The sequence below is a fragment of the Prionailurus viverrinus genome, chromosome C1 (assembly GCF_022837055.1).
Source record: "Prionailurus viverrinus isolate Anna chromosome C1, UM_Priviv_1.0, whole genome shotgun sequence".
Classification (NCBI taxonomy): domain Eukaryota; kingdom Metazoa; phylum Chordata; class Mammalia; order Carnivora; family Felidae; genus Prionailurus; species Prionailurus viverrinus.
The window spans coordinates 200258532-200275679 of NC_062568.1; the positions used below are offsets into that span (position 1 = coordinate 200258532).

At 53.6% G+C, this 17148-nt stretch overlaps 1 protein-coding gene across 1 annotated transcript; it reads right to left on the minus strand.

The window, feature by feature from the left end:
- Window positions 1–1159: 1159 nt before the first annotated feature.
- Window positions 1160–13021, minus strand: HTR6 (5-hydroxytryptamine receptor 6). The gene is made up of 3 exons (XM_047870699.1): window positions 12308–13021; window positions 1812–1970; window positions 1160–1609 (listed from the first exon to the last, which is right to left on the minus strand). Exons 1-3 carry the CDS (start codon window positions 13019–13021, stop codon window positions 1160–1162), a joined length of 1323 nt encoding a protein of 440 aa, XP_047726655.1.
- Between the last annotated feature and the right edge of the window lie 4127 nt (window positions 13022–17148).

The window sequence follows — 17148 nt, forward strand, 5'->3', positions numbered from 1 at the left end:
ACCCACACCAGCGATGGCTCTTCCACTCTGCTGAACTGAGGGGCCACCACTGTTTCCCTCACTGACCCAGGGAATGCCAGAAGGAGGTGGGACAATGGGCTGGCCTGTCCCCCATCAGTTGGCTCCCTTCTAGGTCCAAGGAAGTCCAAGATGAAGGGAAACCTATTCCTGGTGTTGAGCAAGAAACCACCTGCACCCACTTGGCCCCCAGGAGAGGTAGGGCCGCAGCCTGGGAGTGGACACGGGAGCCCCACTCAGCATCCAGAGCTAGAAGTCGGGGAGCCATAGTCAGGTGGTGGGGTCTGGGCCAGGAGTTCTAACAACAGCAGGTACCACCTACAGCAGCACCACCTGCGGGTTCTGCGTGTTCTGTTCCACACATGCTGTCCTAATTCTGACACCTTAGGAGGCAGGCATTGTTACCCCACTTTGCACACGGAACATCAGGCTCAGAGAGGTTACAGAACTCGTGTAAGAGCTAGGAGTAGTGGAGCAGAGATTCAAACGTATGCCTTCCTGACACCCGGGGCAGGTGTTTTTCTGTGCATCCTGAAGGCAGTGGCCAGACTGAACGGCAAATCATCCTCAGGGCTAACGATCATCCCAGCCAGCACATCTCAGACTGTAATGTGCACACAGTTCACCCCGCGGCTCTCGCTAACATGCAGATTCTGACTCAGCAGGTCTTGGGTGGGGGCGTGGGTACAGGTGTGCATTTGTAACAAATGGCAGGGAGGTGACGCTAATGCTGGTGGCCCACAGATTACACTTTTTGAGGAGTGAGGGATTCAGCTCAACACTAATCTACCTCTGCAGACAGAGGCATCCCTTCCCTACAGTCTCCTAGAATGTCAAAGGAGATGGCTGTGTTCCCCCAACCTGAACTAAGAGGTCCTTTTCCCCTCTGCCACAGTCCCCCAGCCACCTCCACACACATCCACGGGTAACACTCAGCAATGGAGCATCCTGGAGAAAACAGTATCTGAGCCAGTTTTTATCCCAGGGAGTGGGCAGTGGGGGCTGGCTCGATGCACCCCACCGGAACTCAGAGGGCTCCCAGGAGACCTGCAGCCTCCAGCCTTAGCCCAGAGCCAGTTCAAGGCCTTGGGCACTTGGTCCCATCCGGTTCAGCTCCCCACTGACCAGCTCCAAGCCCAGGTCAGTTCGTGGGAGCACCAAGTGGATGCAGCTGCAGCTTGGGTTCCACCGGATCGATGTCGAAGAAATTGACCACAGCAGCAACCCTGGCAGAGGGCGGGGGGTCCCGGGGCACCTCTCTACGCAGCAGTGGCTGGGCCGTGTGCTGCAGGCCCGATGAACCACCGGAGCCTGAGCCCGAGTCAGAATTGGAGTCAGGTGGCAAGGACAGTGGCAACACGTGCTGCAGGCTCAGGCCCGGCCGGGGGCCGCTGTGAGAGGTACGCATGGAGGGTGAGGCCAGGCTGGCCCGGCGTTCCCGGGGGCAGCGGGGACACGGCAGGAACCTACTCAGGGCCCGCTTGAAGTCCCGCATGAAGAGTGGGTAGATGATGGGGTTCATGGTGCTGTTACAGTAACCCAGCCACGTGAGGGCATCGAAGAGGCCTGGGGAGACGCAGTCGCACACAGCCTGGAGAGATGGGGTATGTCATGCTTGGTCCCGGAGCAGGCTCACAGACCACCCCACCCAGCGTGGATGGGACAGGCACACACAAACACAAATGCCATGAGAGGCAGCCCACCCTCCTCCATCCCCACGTCTGGGCTGGGGTGTGTGGTTCGGGGCCTCCCCAGCAAAGCCTGGACTCACCTGCGCCCTGTGGTGGCATTACCTGGGCTATGTTGGCCACAAAGAAGGGCAGCCAGGTCACAAAGAACATGCCCAGCAGGATGCCCAGTGTCAGACTGGCCTTTAAGGCCTTCCTGCTGTGCTTGGTGGTCAGACGCCTGCTATCAGCCAACTCCATCCCTGGGCGTGGGGTCCTGGGCACCTGTGAAACAGAAGGCCACATACATAAGATACCTGAGAGAAGACCTCCAGTTCGACGCTGACCCCAGGCACAGATGAAGCTTCGATCCTAATTCTAGACTGAGCCCTAGTACGAGCGATACACGGAGCCCTCCTGATCCTTGAATGAGCCCTGTGGTCATAGATTCCCCAGTTGTAGACCTGACCCTGACTCCAGAGTAAACCTTGATCCCGGCTCTAGACCAAGCCCTGACATTGGCAGTAAACCAAGCCCTGCTCCTGGTCCCAGGCTGAGCCCTGATAACTACTATAGATTGAGACCTACATAACCAAGGTCCCAAACTGAGCCTCATCTCTGGACTGGACTGAGCCCAACCTTAGCCCCAGACTGTGGCCTGAGCTCAGCAATAGACTGAGCCCTGATCCTGGCCCTGCACTGAGCCCTGACCCTGACACAAGGACCTCTAGGAAGCACAGTAAACAGAGAAACACTGCCCCAAACACAAATCAGACAGTTCAGAAGACCACCCTGCTCACCCCACAAAGGACAACACTCAGTCGACACACATGACTGTGAGCCCCAGCACCACACAAAGCCTTTGGCGTACAAGAATTAGTTCCAATTAAACAGTACTTGACGGCAATCCCCATCAAAATAACACCAGCATTCTTCACAGAGCTAGAACAAACAATCCTAAAATGTGTACGGAACCAGAAAAGACCCCAAATAGCCAAAGCAATCCTGAGAAAGAAAACCAAAGCAGGAGGCATCACAATCCTGGACTTCAAGCTATACTACAAAGCTGTAATCATCAAGACAGTATGGTACTGGCACAAGAACAGACACTCAGATCAATGGAACAGAATAGAGAACCCAGATATGGACCTGCAAACATATGGCCAACTAATCTTTGACAAAGCAGGAAAGAACATCCAATGGAATAAAGACAGTGTCTTCAGCAAGTGGTGTTGGGAAAACTGGACAGCAACATGCAGAAGAATGAACCTGGACCACTTTCTTACACCATACACAAAAATAAACTCAAAATGGATGAGAGACCTAAATGTAAGACAGGAAGCCATCCACATCCTCGAGGAGAAAGCAGGCAAAAACCTCTTTGATCTTGGTTGCAGCAAGTTCTTACTCAACACGTCTCCAGAGGCAAGGGAAACAAAAGCAAAAATGAACTACTGGGACCTCATCAAAATAAAAAGCTTCTGCACAGCGAAGGAAACAATCAGCAAAGCTAAAAGGCAACCAACGGAATGGGAAAAGATATATGCAAATGATATCAGATAAAGAGTTAGCATTCAAACCTATAAAGAACTTATCAAACTCAACACCCAAAAAGCAAATAATCCAGTGAAGAAATGGACAAAAGACATGAATAGACACTTTTTCCTAAGAAGACATCCAGATGGCTAACAGACACATGAAAAAATGCTCAATATCACCCATCATCAGGAAAATAGAAATTAAAACCACAATGAGATACCACCTCACACCTGGGAGAATAGCTAAAATTAACAACCAGGCAACAACAGATGGTGACAAGGATGCGACAAAAGAGGAACCCTTTCGCATTGCTGGTGGGAATGCAAACTGGTACTGCCACTCTGGAAAACAGTATGGAGATTCCTCAAAAAGCTTAAAATAGAACTGCCCTATGACCCAGCAATTTGCACTACTAGGTATTTATCCAAGGGATGCAGGTGTGCTGTTTCGAAGGGGCACATGCACCCCCATGTTTATAGCAGCACTATCGACAATAGCCAAAGTATGGAAGAAGCCCAAATGTCCATCAACAGATGAATGGATAAAGAAGATGTGGTATATATATACCATCGAATATTACTCAACGATCAAAAAGAATGAAATCTTGCCATTTGCAACAACATGGATGGAACTAGAGTGTATTATCCTACGTGAAATTAGAGAAAGACAAATATGCTATGACTTCACTCATACATGGAATTTAAGAAACAAAACAGATGAACATAGGGGAAGGGAAGCAAAAATAATATAAAAACAGGGAGGGGGACAAACCATAAGAGACTCTCAAATACAGAGAACAAACTGAGGGTTGCTGGAGGGGTTTTGGGTGGGGGAATGGACTAATTGGGCAAGGGGCGTTAAGGAGGACACTTGTTGGGATGAGTACCGGGTGTTATATGTAGGGGGTGAATCACTGGAATCTACTCCTGAAATCATTATTGCACTATATGCTAACAAACCTAGATGTAAATTTTTTTAATTAATAAATTTTTTGAAAAGAAAAATAAATGGTACTTGACGAAAGAAGTTCTGATGCTGTCCAGGCCTGGCACTTTCTTCATATACAGATTCTCTTCATATTTGAGAGTAATGCTCTTGCCTGCACCATTACCCTCACGCTAAAGTGCTTTTCTGAAAACGTGTGCACAGAGCAATGTTTGCAATAAAATCAATTTAGACTACTAGGGATGCCACTAACCTTGGCATTTTATAACCCAAATTACAATGTGGACTGGCAGACAGACATCTTCATTCCCAAACATTGACTTAGCTGGATTTTGGGGAGAAAAGGAGGAAAAAGGAGCTGCCCCACAGCAACCATCGAAGGGGACACAGGCGTGAGGAGGTTAGAATTTGACTTTGGAAACTGGCGACCAGTAGTCCCAAAATATTAAAAGCCTTGAACTGGATGATCCTTTAGCCCAGCTATTCCCTTAACTTTTTCAACCTCCTGAGCTCATTGAGAATCCAATTAAATCTACAAAACCTTTTCCCAGAAAACGAAAAGCTTATAAATTCTTACGCATGCATACACAGAGAAGGAAAAAAACATCCCACATTTCCAGTGGGTTCAGAGACCACCTTGAGGTCCACCCATGAAACCCCTGGGGCCCATGAAAGCTGGGAGATGAAGCCCCCCTCTGAACTGCATGTTAGAGTCAATTTGGATTTTCATACACCAGTTTTGCACAAAGTGAGACCCACCTAGATTTGCAATTTAAGTAAATACCGGTGTGCCGAGGTGTGCACAATTAATTGAACTGTGCCAAGTTTGCGTGTGCTGCCTGGGAACACGCCTGGCCTTTGAAAGCCAGGGATTCCTCTAACATTTCCTAAACTGCGTGAGAGCTCAGCTTAGCTCTTGAGGCAGCAAGAGGTGGGTTGGGTATGGGGTGATGAAAGAGTCAGAAGGAGGCAGGAAGGGAACCAGATTCCCAGGCAACCTCCACAGATGGAAAGGGGGCGGAGGAGGCAAAGCCAAGAAGACATGTCAGTCCTGGGGAGCACCAAAGCCAAACCCCCACCCCGCTCTCAGGCACAGGGGCCCTCTTCCATCCGTGTCTTCTCTCCCAGCCTCCTCAGGGTAGCCAGTCTTGGGGTCCTGTCCATGGTGCTGAAACCCCAGGTATATATTCTCTTTCTATAGAATCAAGGAGTCCTATTCTAGAATGACAGTGGGCAGGAAGTCGGAGATGAAGCACACTGTAACTCCCACCAGGGAGCTTATCAGTATGTTTATCCAGGTGAAATCTGGTTATATGACCACCAGAAACAAATTCACAAGGAGCAGCCTATGAGAAGCACTTGATCTCTCCCCTCTGTCTTGGTGGGGCAGCACTGTGCGGAGGCAAGAGCTGGGTTTGTAAAGACAAGTGATCTGGCTTCAAGTCATGCCTCTACCACTTACTCGCTCTGTGATCTTGAGACAGTCTCTGTTTCCACATCTGTAAAATGGGAAAAACAATACTCAGCTGTGGAGTCATTGTGAGGCTGTGGATAATAAATGCATGCACAGTGCCTGACATAGAGTAAGTGCTAAGTACATGGTAGCCCTGATGTTGGTTCAGTGGCATGTGTTGGAGGCTGGGGAAATCTTGAGCACCCTCAGAAACCCTGTCTTTCTGCCAGCAACTCAGGCTCCCCGAAGCAGCACAGATGTCAGGACAAATGCTCTGACTCACCATGCTGTATGTAGCAAGGGAGGAAAAAAGGATCTGCTTTTCTCTTTCCTCTTCTCACTTTCTCCCTTCCAGAGTAGACTCTGTATGGCTTCTGTGGACCCACCATGGTCAACTTGGAGGAGAGACTCCTGCTTCCCCCAGAGATCTGCCTTGCCTTCAAATTGCTTCCAACAGTGGGGATAGCCAATAGGGGAGGAGGGAGCCACCATTCTCAGAGGGACCACTCATACAAGTATCCCCCCCTGACCTCTGGTGACCTGGACGGAGCAAGAGACAGCCTTGATCTTGTCAGAGCTCTATGGCACTGGGGAACTGAGATAATGGGGAGATATTTGGGGGCAATCATCAGAGAGGGAGCTCCAGAAAAGGAATTAAAGACGGCCTCAGATTCCCTCTCTAGGAATCTTCCTGGGGAAACCCTGGGTTTTTCTTTCTTTTCTTCTCTCCAAAGAGTTGACCCAAAAACACAGACAAAAGGGCAACGCTCAGAGAGGACAAGGGACCTTTCCCAGGTCACATTGTCCCAGTACAAGGTCTCAAAGCGAAGCACTCCAAGTGACCCCCAGTCAGCACTATAACCCACATTTATAGCCCACACTACAACCCACTTACTATGTGTCGGCATCTGATATTCATCATGCCATTTAATCTTTACACAAGGTAGGCATTATTATCTCCATTTTGCAGGTGACGTCCAGAGAGGCAAAACAACTTGCCAGAAGTCACACAGCAGATAAGTGTTGCGTCAGGGATTCAAAGTCCTTTCTAGCTCCAGAAATTGCACTTCTTCCACTCACCGCACTGCCTCCATTTGGGGGCTTCCAGAAACCCCCACCACTGTCAGCCAGAAGCCCTCATGAAGCAGAAGCCAGTGGCAACCACCAGCCTCACCCTGAGGTCTAGCTGATGCCAGCTTCACCCTGCCCACTTCTCTGCCCTGTAACCACCTCATGGCCCCTCATGGCCGTGATCTGTTGTTTGCCTGTCCCTCGGATATGCGTGTCACCGCCAGAGCGCAGGCTGCCAGGAGGCAATTCCACCTACAGGCTCCTGTGTTCAATAAATGCGCCTGGGTGGCTCAGTCGGTAGAGGTCTGACTCTTGAGTTTGGCTCAGGTTATGATCTCATGTTTCGTGGGTTCGAGCCCCGCATTGGGCTCTGCACTGACAGTGTGGAGCCTGCTTTGAATTCTCTGTCTCCCTCTCTGCCCTCCCCCACTCGCACTCTCTCTCTCTCTCTCAAAAATAAGTAAACACTAAAAAAAAATACCTATACACATGTCTGTACACGTTGCATATACAGAAATGTGTATCACAACACAGGAAAAAAACTGGAAACAGCCTAAACGTGCACGGAAAGAGAGTGGTTAAGTAAACCATGGTACATCCCCACTATGGACTATGACACAGATGATTAAAAGAACATAATCGATCAAATGAAAAGATCTCCAAGACGTAATATCGATATTAAGTGATAACAGCAAGTTGCAAAATAACAGGGACGACGTGATTCCATGGCTGAAGAAATACACAAAACAAAGCACTAGGTCCCTTTGGGTGCATCAACAAATATGGACGCACAAAGAAAAAGGAGTGGAAAGACATATCTTAAATTGATAAGAGTGTCCCTGGGAATGGAAGGTGATTGGGTGGAACTTGAGAGGGTCTTACATTTTCTCCCTATGGCTAGACTTTTATTTATTATTTTTTTTATTTTTTTAAGTAACCTCTACCCCCAATGTGGGGCCTGAACTAGTGACCCCAAGATCAAAAGCCGCATGCTCTACCCACTGAGCCAGCCAGGCACCTCCTGAATTTTTATTTTAAAGCGTATTGATGTATTCCCTTGTGTGATTTAAATTTTCCACAATCACCTACTCCTAGCGTAAGGGTTCTCAGACAGACTGTGGAGCCAGAATCGTCTGGATTCAAATCATGGCTCTGTTACTCACTGGCTGTGTGACCTCAAGCAAGGTATTTCACCTCTCTGAGCCTCAGCTTTCTCATCTGTAAAATGGCAATTGTAATGGCATCTACTTCGTAGGATTGTAGTCAGGATTAACTGAGATAATATGCATAAAGTCCCTTGAACAGCACCTGGCACATAGTAAGCACCATGTAAGAGTCAGCTATCTTCTCTGTTATTAGAGTCCATCTCGACGCTCTGATTATGGTGATGTGGCTGCTATTGATGGCAATCGTGGGGATTTCCCCTAGAAAGGCTTGAAGGGATAACTTCTCTGGAACCATATATCTTACCACCAAGAGGAAAGGGGGGAAGCTACCACTGGTTGGGGACCCAGCATGTTCCAGGTTTATATATATTATCTCACTGATTCTTCAAACAGCCTCATGTGATACATGGCATCACTCTGGGGTAGAGGGAGGTGAATGACCTGGTCCAAAGCCATCAGCAGCGATGGGAAGGAGGCAGGACCCGAACCCCTGACCAGCCGGATGTACAAGCACCTGCACCAGCTCTGGCTGCTCCGGGCCACCTTGTTCCCAGCAGCAGCCGAGGCTGCCATGCTCAGCACTGCTCCTCTGCAACCCTTCCCCAGCTCAGCCCCCTCCTCCGCCCCCGAGATATTTCTGTGATCACAGCCTCTTCTGAGGAGGAGGAAGGACAGCGATGGAAGGGAAGGCAGATCACTGAGACAAAGTGGTGCAGAGTTGGGTGAGGGCGGAGGAGGAGAGGGGGAGAAGCCGATGGGAGAGACGGGGGAGAGGAAGATGGGGAGATGTAGAAGGAAGGCAGAGAAGGGGGCGAGGTGGATCTGGGGAGAGGGGTGGGAGAAGGGGAGAAAGATGTGCCGAGGAAGACGGGAAAGGGCTCCAGACCAGAGGCACAGGTCCTGGCGCTGAGACAGCTGGGAAGGCAAAGTCTCAGGCAGACCTCCTTCTCTCCGGCTGCTCTCCATCGCTGAGCTCCCATGTGGGTCCCTCCCGAGGATGGGCACCAGCCCACCCTGGCACAGATCTCTCTCTCTCTCCCCCTGCCCTCCAAGCATCTCACTCACTCACTCACTCTGACACCACTCTTCCCACGCCCCTCTTCACCCCCCAGCCCAATCCCTGCCTCAGCTGTAAGTGGGACCCCTTCCTCACGGCCGCAGGGACAGCAGCTGAAACCACCAAGCTAACCAGTGGCTTCAGAAAACCTCGTTCAAATAACTAGGTAGAGGTGGGAGGTAGCGGGAGAGAGTAAAATGCTCAAGCCCGCTCAGGTACCATGTCCTCAACCCCAGAGGAGCTGGGGCCTCAGAAACACATGTCCCCCACCCCTCCCTCGTGGGGAAGCTAGCAGCTGGACTGGGGAAGGGAGGGAGCTAAGGGCTAAGCGAGGCTGAGGACAGGAGGAAAGGGGTCCAGTGCACCCCGAGTTTTGTTCATTCTCATCAGCTCCTGCTGGCACTGAGAGCCCCCCACTGCCCGCTGAAAGCTCGGTCTCTGAGGCAGGTCAGCTTGGGTGGGAGGAAAGGGGTGGTGACCCAGAAAGACGGACTAGAGGCAATAGTCCAGAAACAAATTCCCCAAACGCAGGCAAGTGTCCTGGAAATGAGGAAAACAGGCATGGAGGAGGCTTGCCGAGGAGCTGAGTGGTTCTGGAAGCAAGGTCAGTGGTGGGGTCTGACACCTCCTCTCTCTCTGAACCTCAGTCTCCCCATCTGTCCAACGGGATGATGGTGGTCCTTGCCCGGGGGGGTGTTTGGAGGATGAGTTTAGCTCAGTGCCCGGCACATAGTGAGTGCTCAAAGACCATGGGGCTGCAGCTGTCAGCACCCCGGGGGGATTCCTGCCCAGGTCCTGAGGCCACAGTCTCAGGTGCAATCCTGGTGCCAGCCGATTGGCTTCATGGAAAGAAAAATGGGTCATAAGCACCGTCGGAATGGAGAATCCAGCCCAGTCCCACCCCAAGCTCCCCAAGACCAGCCAGCTCGTCACATCCTTAGTCACCACTACAGCAGAACCTCCCAAAGCACAAAAGTGGAAGATGACCCTAGATGGTAAATGGACCCATAAAATAACTGAATCACAGAGAACATGAGGCTTGTCCAGCATCCTCCCAGCTCTTCTGGTCACGTCCAGAGAAAGTCTCGTGTTCGTGCCGCTGTGCCTTTAACATCCCGCTAACACCCGAGAGAAAGCGGGCCTGGGGGCTCGGCCACTCCAATCACGCCAAGCTGGACTTCAATAACACTGCTGGGGTTCCTGCCGCTCACTGAAGCTGTCTTTGTGATTGCCTTCCTTCCGTTTATGGCAAAGGTACTGAGTTTCCATTTCCAGAAGAGATAAGAAGTTTCCTTTCTAAACAAGTGCATGGAAGTAAAAAGATAAGTGAAATGATCTAGAGAAAATGCTAAGTACATAGGGAGGCAGCCACTTGAGGCGTGCGGGTGGGTGGAAAGAAGGAAGGTAGATATTCCAAGGTGGTTCCAGATGCCTGAAGTTTGGGAAACGCTCCTTTACAAGAACCCAGGGAGAGAGTGTGGATGGCCCAAGGCAGCCGTCCTACCACTGGAGAACCAAGTCAGGGTCACAGCCACCTACTGAGATTCAAGAATGTTCTCCAACAAGCACAGATAGAGGGAGGGAATAGGACTGCTTTGCCAGGACCTCCTGTCCACCCAAGGCCTGTTCCCCCGGTTTATGGGCCAGCCACACTGCTGGCGTGGGACAGGCAAGCTGTTCTGTGGAACTTCCTTTCAGCACCCAACCACCCAAACCTCCAGGCACCGCCCCTCGATCCTGCAGGAGCCTCCTGCACCTGGAGATGGATCAAGACTGGAGAGCTGATGGGGTGCCTGGGGGGCTCAGTCGGTTCAGCTCAGGTCATGATCTCACAGTTGGTGAGTTCGAGCCCCACATCAGGCTCTGCACTCACAATGCAGAGCCTGCTTGGCATTCTCTCTCTCTCCCTCTCTCTTTGCCCCGCTCCCCCCCCACCCTCAAAATAAATAAATTTTAAAAAAAAGATTGGAGGGCCCACTCAGGACTTTCCTCGGAGCCTGTGACCTAACTCTCTGGGGTTCAGGCCTGGTCAACCTAAACCCCCACTCGTCAGGGGTTTAGGACAATAGGCACTGAGACTCCAGTGCCAACTGGCCTGAGTGACAAGAGCGGCCAGTCTACTCCAGACACTGCAGGCCCTTACCACTCACGAGTAATTAGTAAGCACGTACTATGTACAGTGGGGATCAAAACCTACCCAGATGTTCCCAGCCCTCATGGAGCTTACATTGTAGTAGAGGAGATTGACAATGAACAAGTCAACAGATCAACCTGTGGTCAGGATAGAGAATAACAGAGTGAGGGAACACAGATGGGTCTGAAGACAGGGTGGGCAGGGACAGACTCTGGGAAGAGGTGACCTGTGAGCTGAAAAGCAGTCGGGCAGGGCAGCCCCAGGGGAAGAGCGTTCCAGGCAGGGGGAAGAGCAGTGCAAAGTCCTGGACACAGAAGTCCATCTGATGCCTTCCAGGAGCATGGAAAGGCCAACGTGCTGGTGCAGAGAGAGGGCAAGGGGAGGAGATGAAGCGAGAGAGGCTGTCAGCACCCGATTCCGAGGCCAGATCCTGACATGGGTCTCCTCTTTTCTCTTAAGAGTGATGGGGCGCCTGAGTGGCTCAGTCGGTTAAGCCTCTGATTCTTGGTTTCGGCTCAGGTCATAACCTCATGGTTCGTAGGATCGAAACCCCGCGTCAGGCTCTGTGCCAACGGAGCGGAGCCTGCCTCGGATTCTCTCTCTCTTTCCTCTCTTTCTTCACTCTCTCTGCCTCGTCCCCTAGTGTGTGTGAGCACACACACACTCTCTCTCTCTCTCTGTCTCTCTCTCTGTCTCAAAATAAATAAATAAACAATAAAAAAAAAGGAATGATGGGATCTCTTTCGTTCTGTAAATTGTTGTGGCTCCTATGCAGGGAATAGACAGGAGTGGGCCTGGAGTGGAGGCAGCAGAAGCCAGTGGGAGACCAGAAAAGGCCTCCAAGTAAGAAGCACTGGTGGCCTAGATGGGGAGGGTGGCATTACAGGTGGCACAGCTTTAGGAGGGCAGCACCAACAGGCCTTGCGAATGAATCCCATGAGCATGAGGAAGAAAAATTATTCCTAACTTTCTGTCGGGTGATGCCACGATGTTGCCATTTGCCATGATGGGAAAGACGGGAGAGGAGTAGGGAGGGAGGGCTGGGACCCCCTGAATTCCCTTTTTGCACATAGAACCTTCGAGAAGCCTGCCCCACATGCTGATGGAGCTGTCCTAGAGACAGCACTGAGTCTAGAGCACAGAAGAGGGGTGGGAGCTGGAAATGGCCACCAAGTGCACGCTGCCCGGTGGGTACCCAGTGGCTGCTCATTCCCCTCCATCCCCCCAAGCCCAGCTCTCCCTGCACACCCCGGGTACCTGCAGCGTCGCCAAGGCCTGGCCGGCCATGCCGGTGGTGAGGGAGGCCACCTGCACCGCCTGCTTGCGGGCGGCCAGCAAGATCCTGCAGTAGGTGAAGCAGATGGCGCCCGAGGGCAGGAAGAAGGTGAGGCCCGAGGCCACGAGGACGAAGGGCAGGCTGGCCAGCAGGCGGCACTGGCCCGGGGCAGGGGCCCGCGCGCGGCCCAGCTGGTGCCAGCCCAGCAGCAGGGGCAGGAACGAAGCGAGCGCGGCCAGGCTCCAGGCGCCCAGGACAAGCGCCAGGGCGCGCGGGGGCGTCATGCGCAGCTTGTAGCTCAGCGGCGAGAGGATGAGCAGGTAGCGGTCCAGGCTGATGAGGCAGAGGTTGAGGATAGAGGCGCTGCAGCACATCACGTCGAAGGCGGCCCAGAGCAGGCAGAGGCCGCGTGCCAGCACCCAGCGCCCGTACAGCGCGTTCAGCATGGCCGGCGGCATCACCACCAGCCCCACCATCAGGTCCGAGGTGAAGAGCGACACCAGGAAAAAGTTGGACGTGTTGCGCAGCGCGGGCTGCGTGCAGATGAGCGCGATGAGCAACGAGTTGGCCGCCGCCGTCAGCGCGATGACGACACACAGCGCGGCCGCCACCCAGCCGCTGCCTGCGGGGTCCGAAGGCGGCCGCGACCCCCAGTCCGGGGTGCTGTTGTTGGCGGGGCCGGGCTCTGGGACCATGGGGGCGAGGGGGGTGGAGAGCGAGGACGTCAGGCCCGAGAGGGGTCCGGAGGACGAGGTACGGTGGGCGGGAGGACTCGGCAAGGGACCTGGAGGAGCGGAGACTGGATGGGCGTCGTCGGTGAGAACAGACCGCCACCAGGGATCAGGCGGGAAGACAGGGACAGGCACACCAGGTGAAGGGGCAACGGCCCAGGAAGGTGGAGAGGGGTTATATGGTGTGAGGTGGGGCTACGGAGCAAACTGGAGGGGAGTTCGGGAGGGGGCACACGATGAGGCGCCAAGTGGAGAGCGGGCGGGAAGTCGGGAGGACGAGACGCCAAGTGACTGGACGGTTGGACGGGTGGGAGCAGAGCCCCCTAGAGGGGGCGGGCGGGAAGATCCGGGCGGGGACGCCTGCCTGGGGCGGGGACCGCGCTCAACCCGGGGCACCCCCTCCGTGGCAGGTGGGCGTACCGCGGTGACTCGGGTGGCGGCGGATGGGGGGCGGGGGGGGGGGGGGCCGCGCGCGAGCCCCAGCCAAGCCCCCGGTGGGGAAGGCAGGTCTCCGAGCCGGCGCAGAGGCAGCCCGGGCTTGGGCGGCCACGGCCCCCTGCGGCGTGCGGGAGGACACCGGGCCGACCCGCGGGGACAGGAGCAGCGGCGGCCGCGCCGCCGCCGGGTCCCCGGCCCCGCTCCCGCCCGCGCTCGGTACCTGGGCGCTCGGCGCTGCTCCGCTGCCGGCGACTGCGGCAGGCGCCGCGGGGCTGGGGGAGGAAGAGGCGGCCGCGGGCCGGGCAGGCGCCCAGGGAGCCCGGGAGGCGCCGCGAGGGGCAGGCGCGCGCGAAGGAGCCGGTGGCGCTTCCAGGAGCGCGCGGTCCCCCTCGCCGCGGAGCCTGCGCCCCGCCCCGCCCCGCGGTGGGCGGGGACAGCCGAGCCCCCGCCCCGCCGCGCGCGGGGCCCTCCGCACCCCCAGGTCGCCGCCCCAGCCTCGGCCTCCTCCACCCCGCACACCCCTCTCCGACCCTCTCGCGGCGGCGGCGCAGGAGGAACTCAGAGGAGGGGCTGTGGCCGCGGCTACCTAGGGCTGCTCCCCAACGGGGGGCTGCCCACCCGCAGCGGGGGTCGTCGCGCTAGCAGGGGGAGCCCGTTGGGAGCTACTGGGGAGCTCGCTTGCCCTCCAGTGTGTACACACACGCGTATGTGCACATATGTACGTATAGAATAGTATATGTAGTCCTTCAAACCTTTAAACAGCAGGTTACCTCCTCCTTGGGTTCCTTTGAGCAGAAACCTACATTCCCGACAGCCTCACTGGGGGTGAAGTCTCCGATTCGGGAATCCTTAGGCCAGATGCGGTGGAGACACCGCAGGTAGAGAGGTTGGGTGTAACACCCCCGGAAGGTGACCCCTCTGTGTGTCTCTTCCCCTAGCTAAGAAGAATCTCTACCAGAAACTTCACAGATCAATACTGGGGCTTCCACTCATTCATTCAACACACATTTATTGAGCACCTACTAGGTGTTAGGCACTATTCTGACCAATCAGGACACGAGAGTAACCACAACCAACATCCAGCTTCACGGAGTTTACATTCTAGTCGAAGGAGACAGACAGTAAACAATAAGCATAATAAACCTTTAAAGTCGCGGTAAAGGGATCACTGCTATGGGGAAGAAAAGAAAACACGGAGAGCAAGCAACCTGAGGGAATCTGAGGGGGGAGGGGGTCTTTTTCCCCCCACAGAAACTGAAAAGGAGTACCTCCCATGTACACGATTCGCGCCATGTTCCAGAGGCTTTACTCCATTATTCCTACCGCTACAATAATGCTGATATGTGGGTGTTAAGCTGGGACTCACCCAAGGTCAGCAAGAGATCAAGGGGAACTGAAACTCTGGACGGTCCAACGCCCAAGACAGAAAAACCTCAAGACCCTGCAGCACCCCATCCACCCTCAAGTCACTATTTGGTGCTCAGAGTCCCAGTCTTGCCCACAGATGGGGCTGTGGAGGAGGAGGAGGAGGAGGCCTTTATTCATTCATTCATTCATTCATTCATTCATTTATAAGTCTAAAGAAAACATGACAACTTTATTATTTGTTCATTCTGGTGACAGATTCACAAATGTTTGAGGATTTTTTCATGTTTATTTATTTATTTTGAGAGAGAGAGGGAGGGAGAGAGCGTGCACACGTGAACCCGGGAGGGATGTGGGGGTAGGGGGGTGGGGAGAGAGAATCCCAAGTAGGCTCCAAGCTGTCAGTGCAGAGCCTGATGTGGGGCTCAATTCCCAAACTGGGAGATCATGACCTGAGTTGAAATAAAGAGTCGGACGCTTAACTGACTGAGCCCCCCAGGCGCCCCCCAAGATGTTTGTTATATTGTGATCTGTACTTAACTATAATTTTTTAAAAAAAAAAATTGTTTTTTCTAGATTGGGCTGGGTAGTGGTGCCACCTTGTGGCCACACTGTTATTATCTTGAATGTAAGAACTTTTCTTAAAGCTCCATGTGTGTGCTCTTAAAGTTTATTATCATCTCTGTCATGGAATAATAAAGTCCTAAACACCCTTAATGTCTCAGGGTAGAGAGGGGCCTTCAGGGATGCTCAGTCTCTTCTTGATTACTTCTAGCCATGGGGAGTTCCCTCTCTGGAGGAGAAGGCTGGTGCCACCTCTATTATGCCTGCCAGAGTTCTGCATTACAGGGAGGGAAAACTGAGGTCCAGGGAGGTTGTGAGGTCTGCCCAAAGCTGCTTTTGCAGAAGATGCTGATTAACCGGATAAATTCCTTGTGTTCGTGGTCAGTTTCGTTCACTGCTGTAGGCTCAGCATATATTAAGCTCCTCAGTAAACGTCTGTTCAGTGAATGAATGAATGAATGAATGAACAAAACTACCAGCCCATCCACCAGCAGTTGTGACCCAATCACTCATTCTCGATAATTAGAACGACAGCTGGCATTTTCTTGTGTATGTGTGTTTTGTTTTTTAATGTAAACTCTACACCCAATGTGGGGCTTGAACTCAGGACCCTGAGATGGAAAGTCACATCCTCTACCGACTGAGCCAGCCAGCTGCACCAACAGCTCGTTTTTCAAGGTCTTCCTACTTTCCAGGCACCGTTCCAAGCTCCATTTGTACATCAATTTATGTAAAGCTCACCACGACCCTGGGAGTTAAGAGAGGTGTGATCATTAGTCCCCATGCTACAGATGGGGAAACTGAGCCTCAGAATTTAACCGACCTCCTCCAGATTACACAGCTAAGAAGTGGCCCGACCAGGATTTGAACCCAGGGAGACTGGCTATTCCCAGAGGCATGCAGCAGGGGAAGAAAACTAGCTGGGAGTTGTAGGTTCCACGTAAGCCAACGAGGTGGGGAAGCTGGAGCTAATTACTCGCCCGCCCTTGCGGGGAGGGGCCTGTGCTGTCAGCGTTAATCCCTTGTAAAGATTTTAGGTCCTTCCACCATCGCTGTGGGGTGGGGGGCTCTCTGGGTGGTTCAGCTTGAGGTTGGCCCGGAGGAAAATCGAAGTCACTGCTCCGTGCACCTCACTCCCAGGGGCAGGCTGGCACCGCTAGCGCCGCTTCTCAAGGGTTTGCCAGCAATCAAGTCTGGCTCCTCCCATTTGCTGCTCCCGCATCCAATCATCGGCGCCTCTCCTCCTCGCCCCGCCTCCCCAGCGCGCCTTTGCCCCCGCCCAATTCTGGCGTCCGTCCTCTCCTGCCTGGACCACTGCAGTCACCGCCGCGGGTCTCCGCTCTCCCAGAAACCCAGCTCTGTGCAGACGCCTCCGGGGCGCTTACTGCAAAGAGAATGAAGTCTGAACTCTGGCTAGCATTCCAGACCTGCCACCAGCCGCGCCAACCCACCTTCCTGCTTTCTTTCCAACCAGCCTCTTAATCTCTTTGTATGTCTACACTGCCTTGTTCCACACACAGGATGGAGGCGGCTCCTGACCAAGATTCATCCTGCCAAGACGGTCCTTGGGCCTCAGAGGTCCAGCACCAAGGACACGGTCCCAGGAAGTCCTTCTTTTGGACCTGGTCTCTGAGTCCTTGGAAGCGCCGCAGCATCTTCTCTGTGCCCTCCCGTCAGTCCTCACCACCAGCCGTAAAGAATGGCTACTAATATGGCCAGGGCTT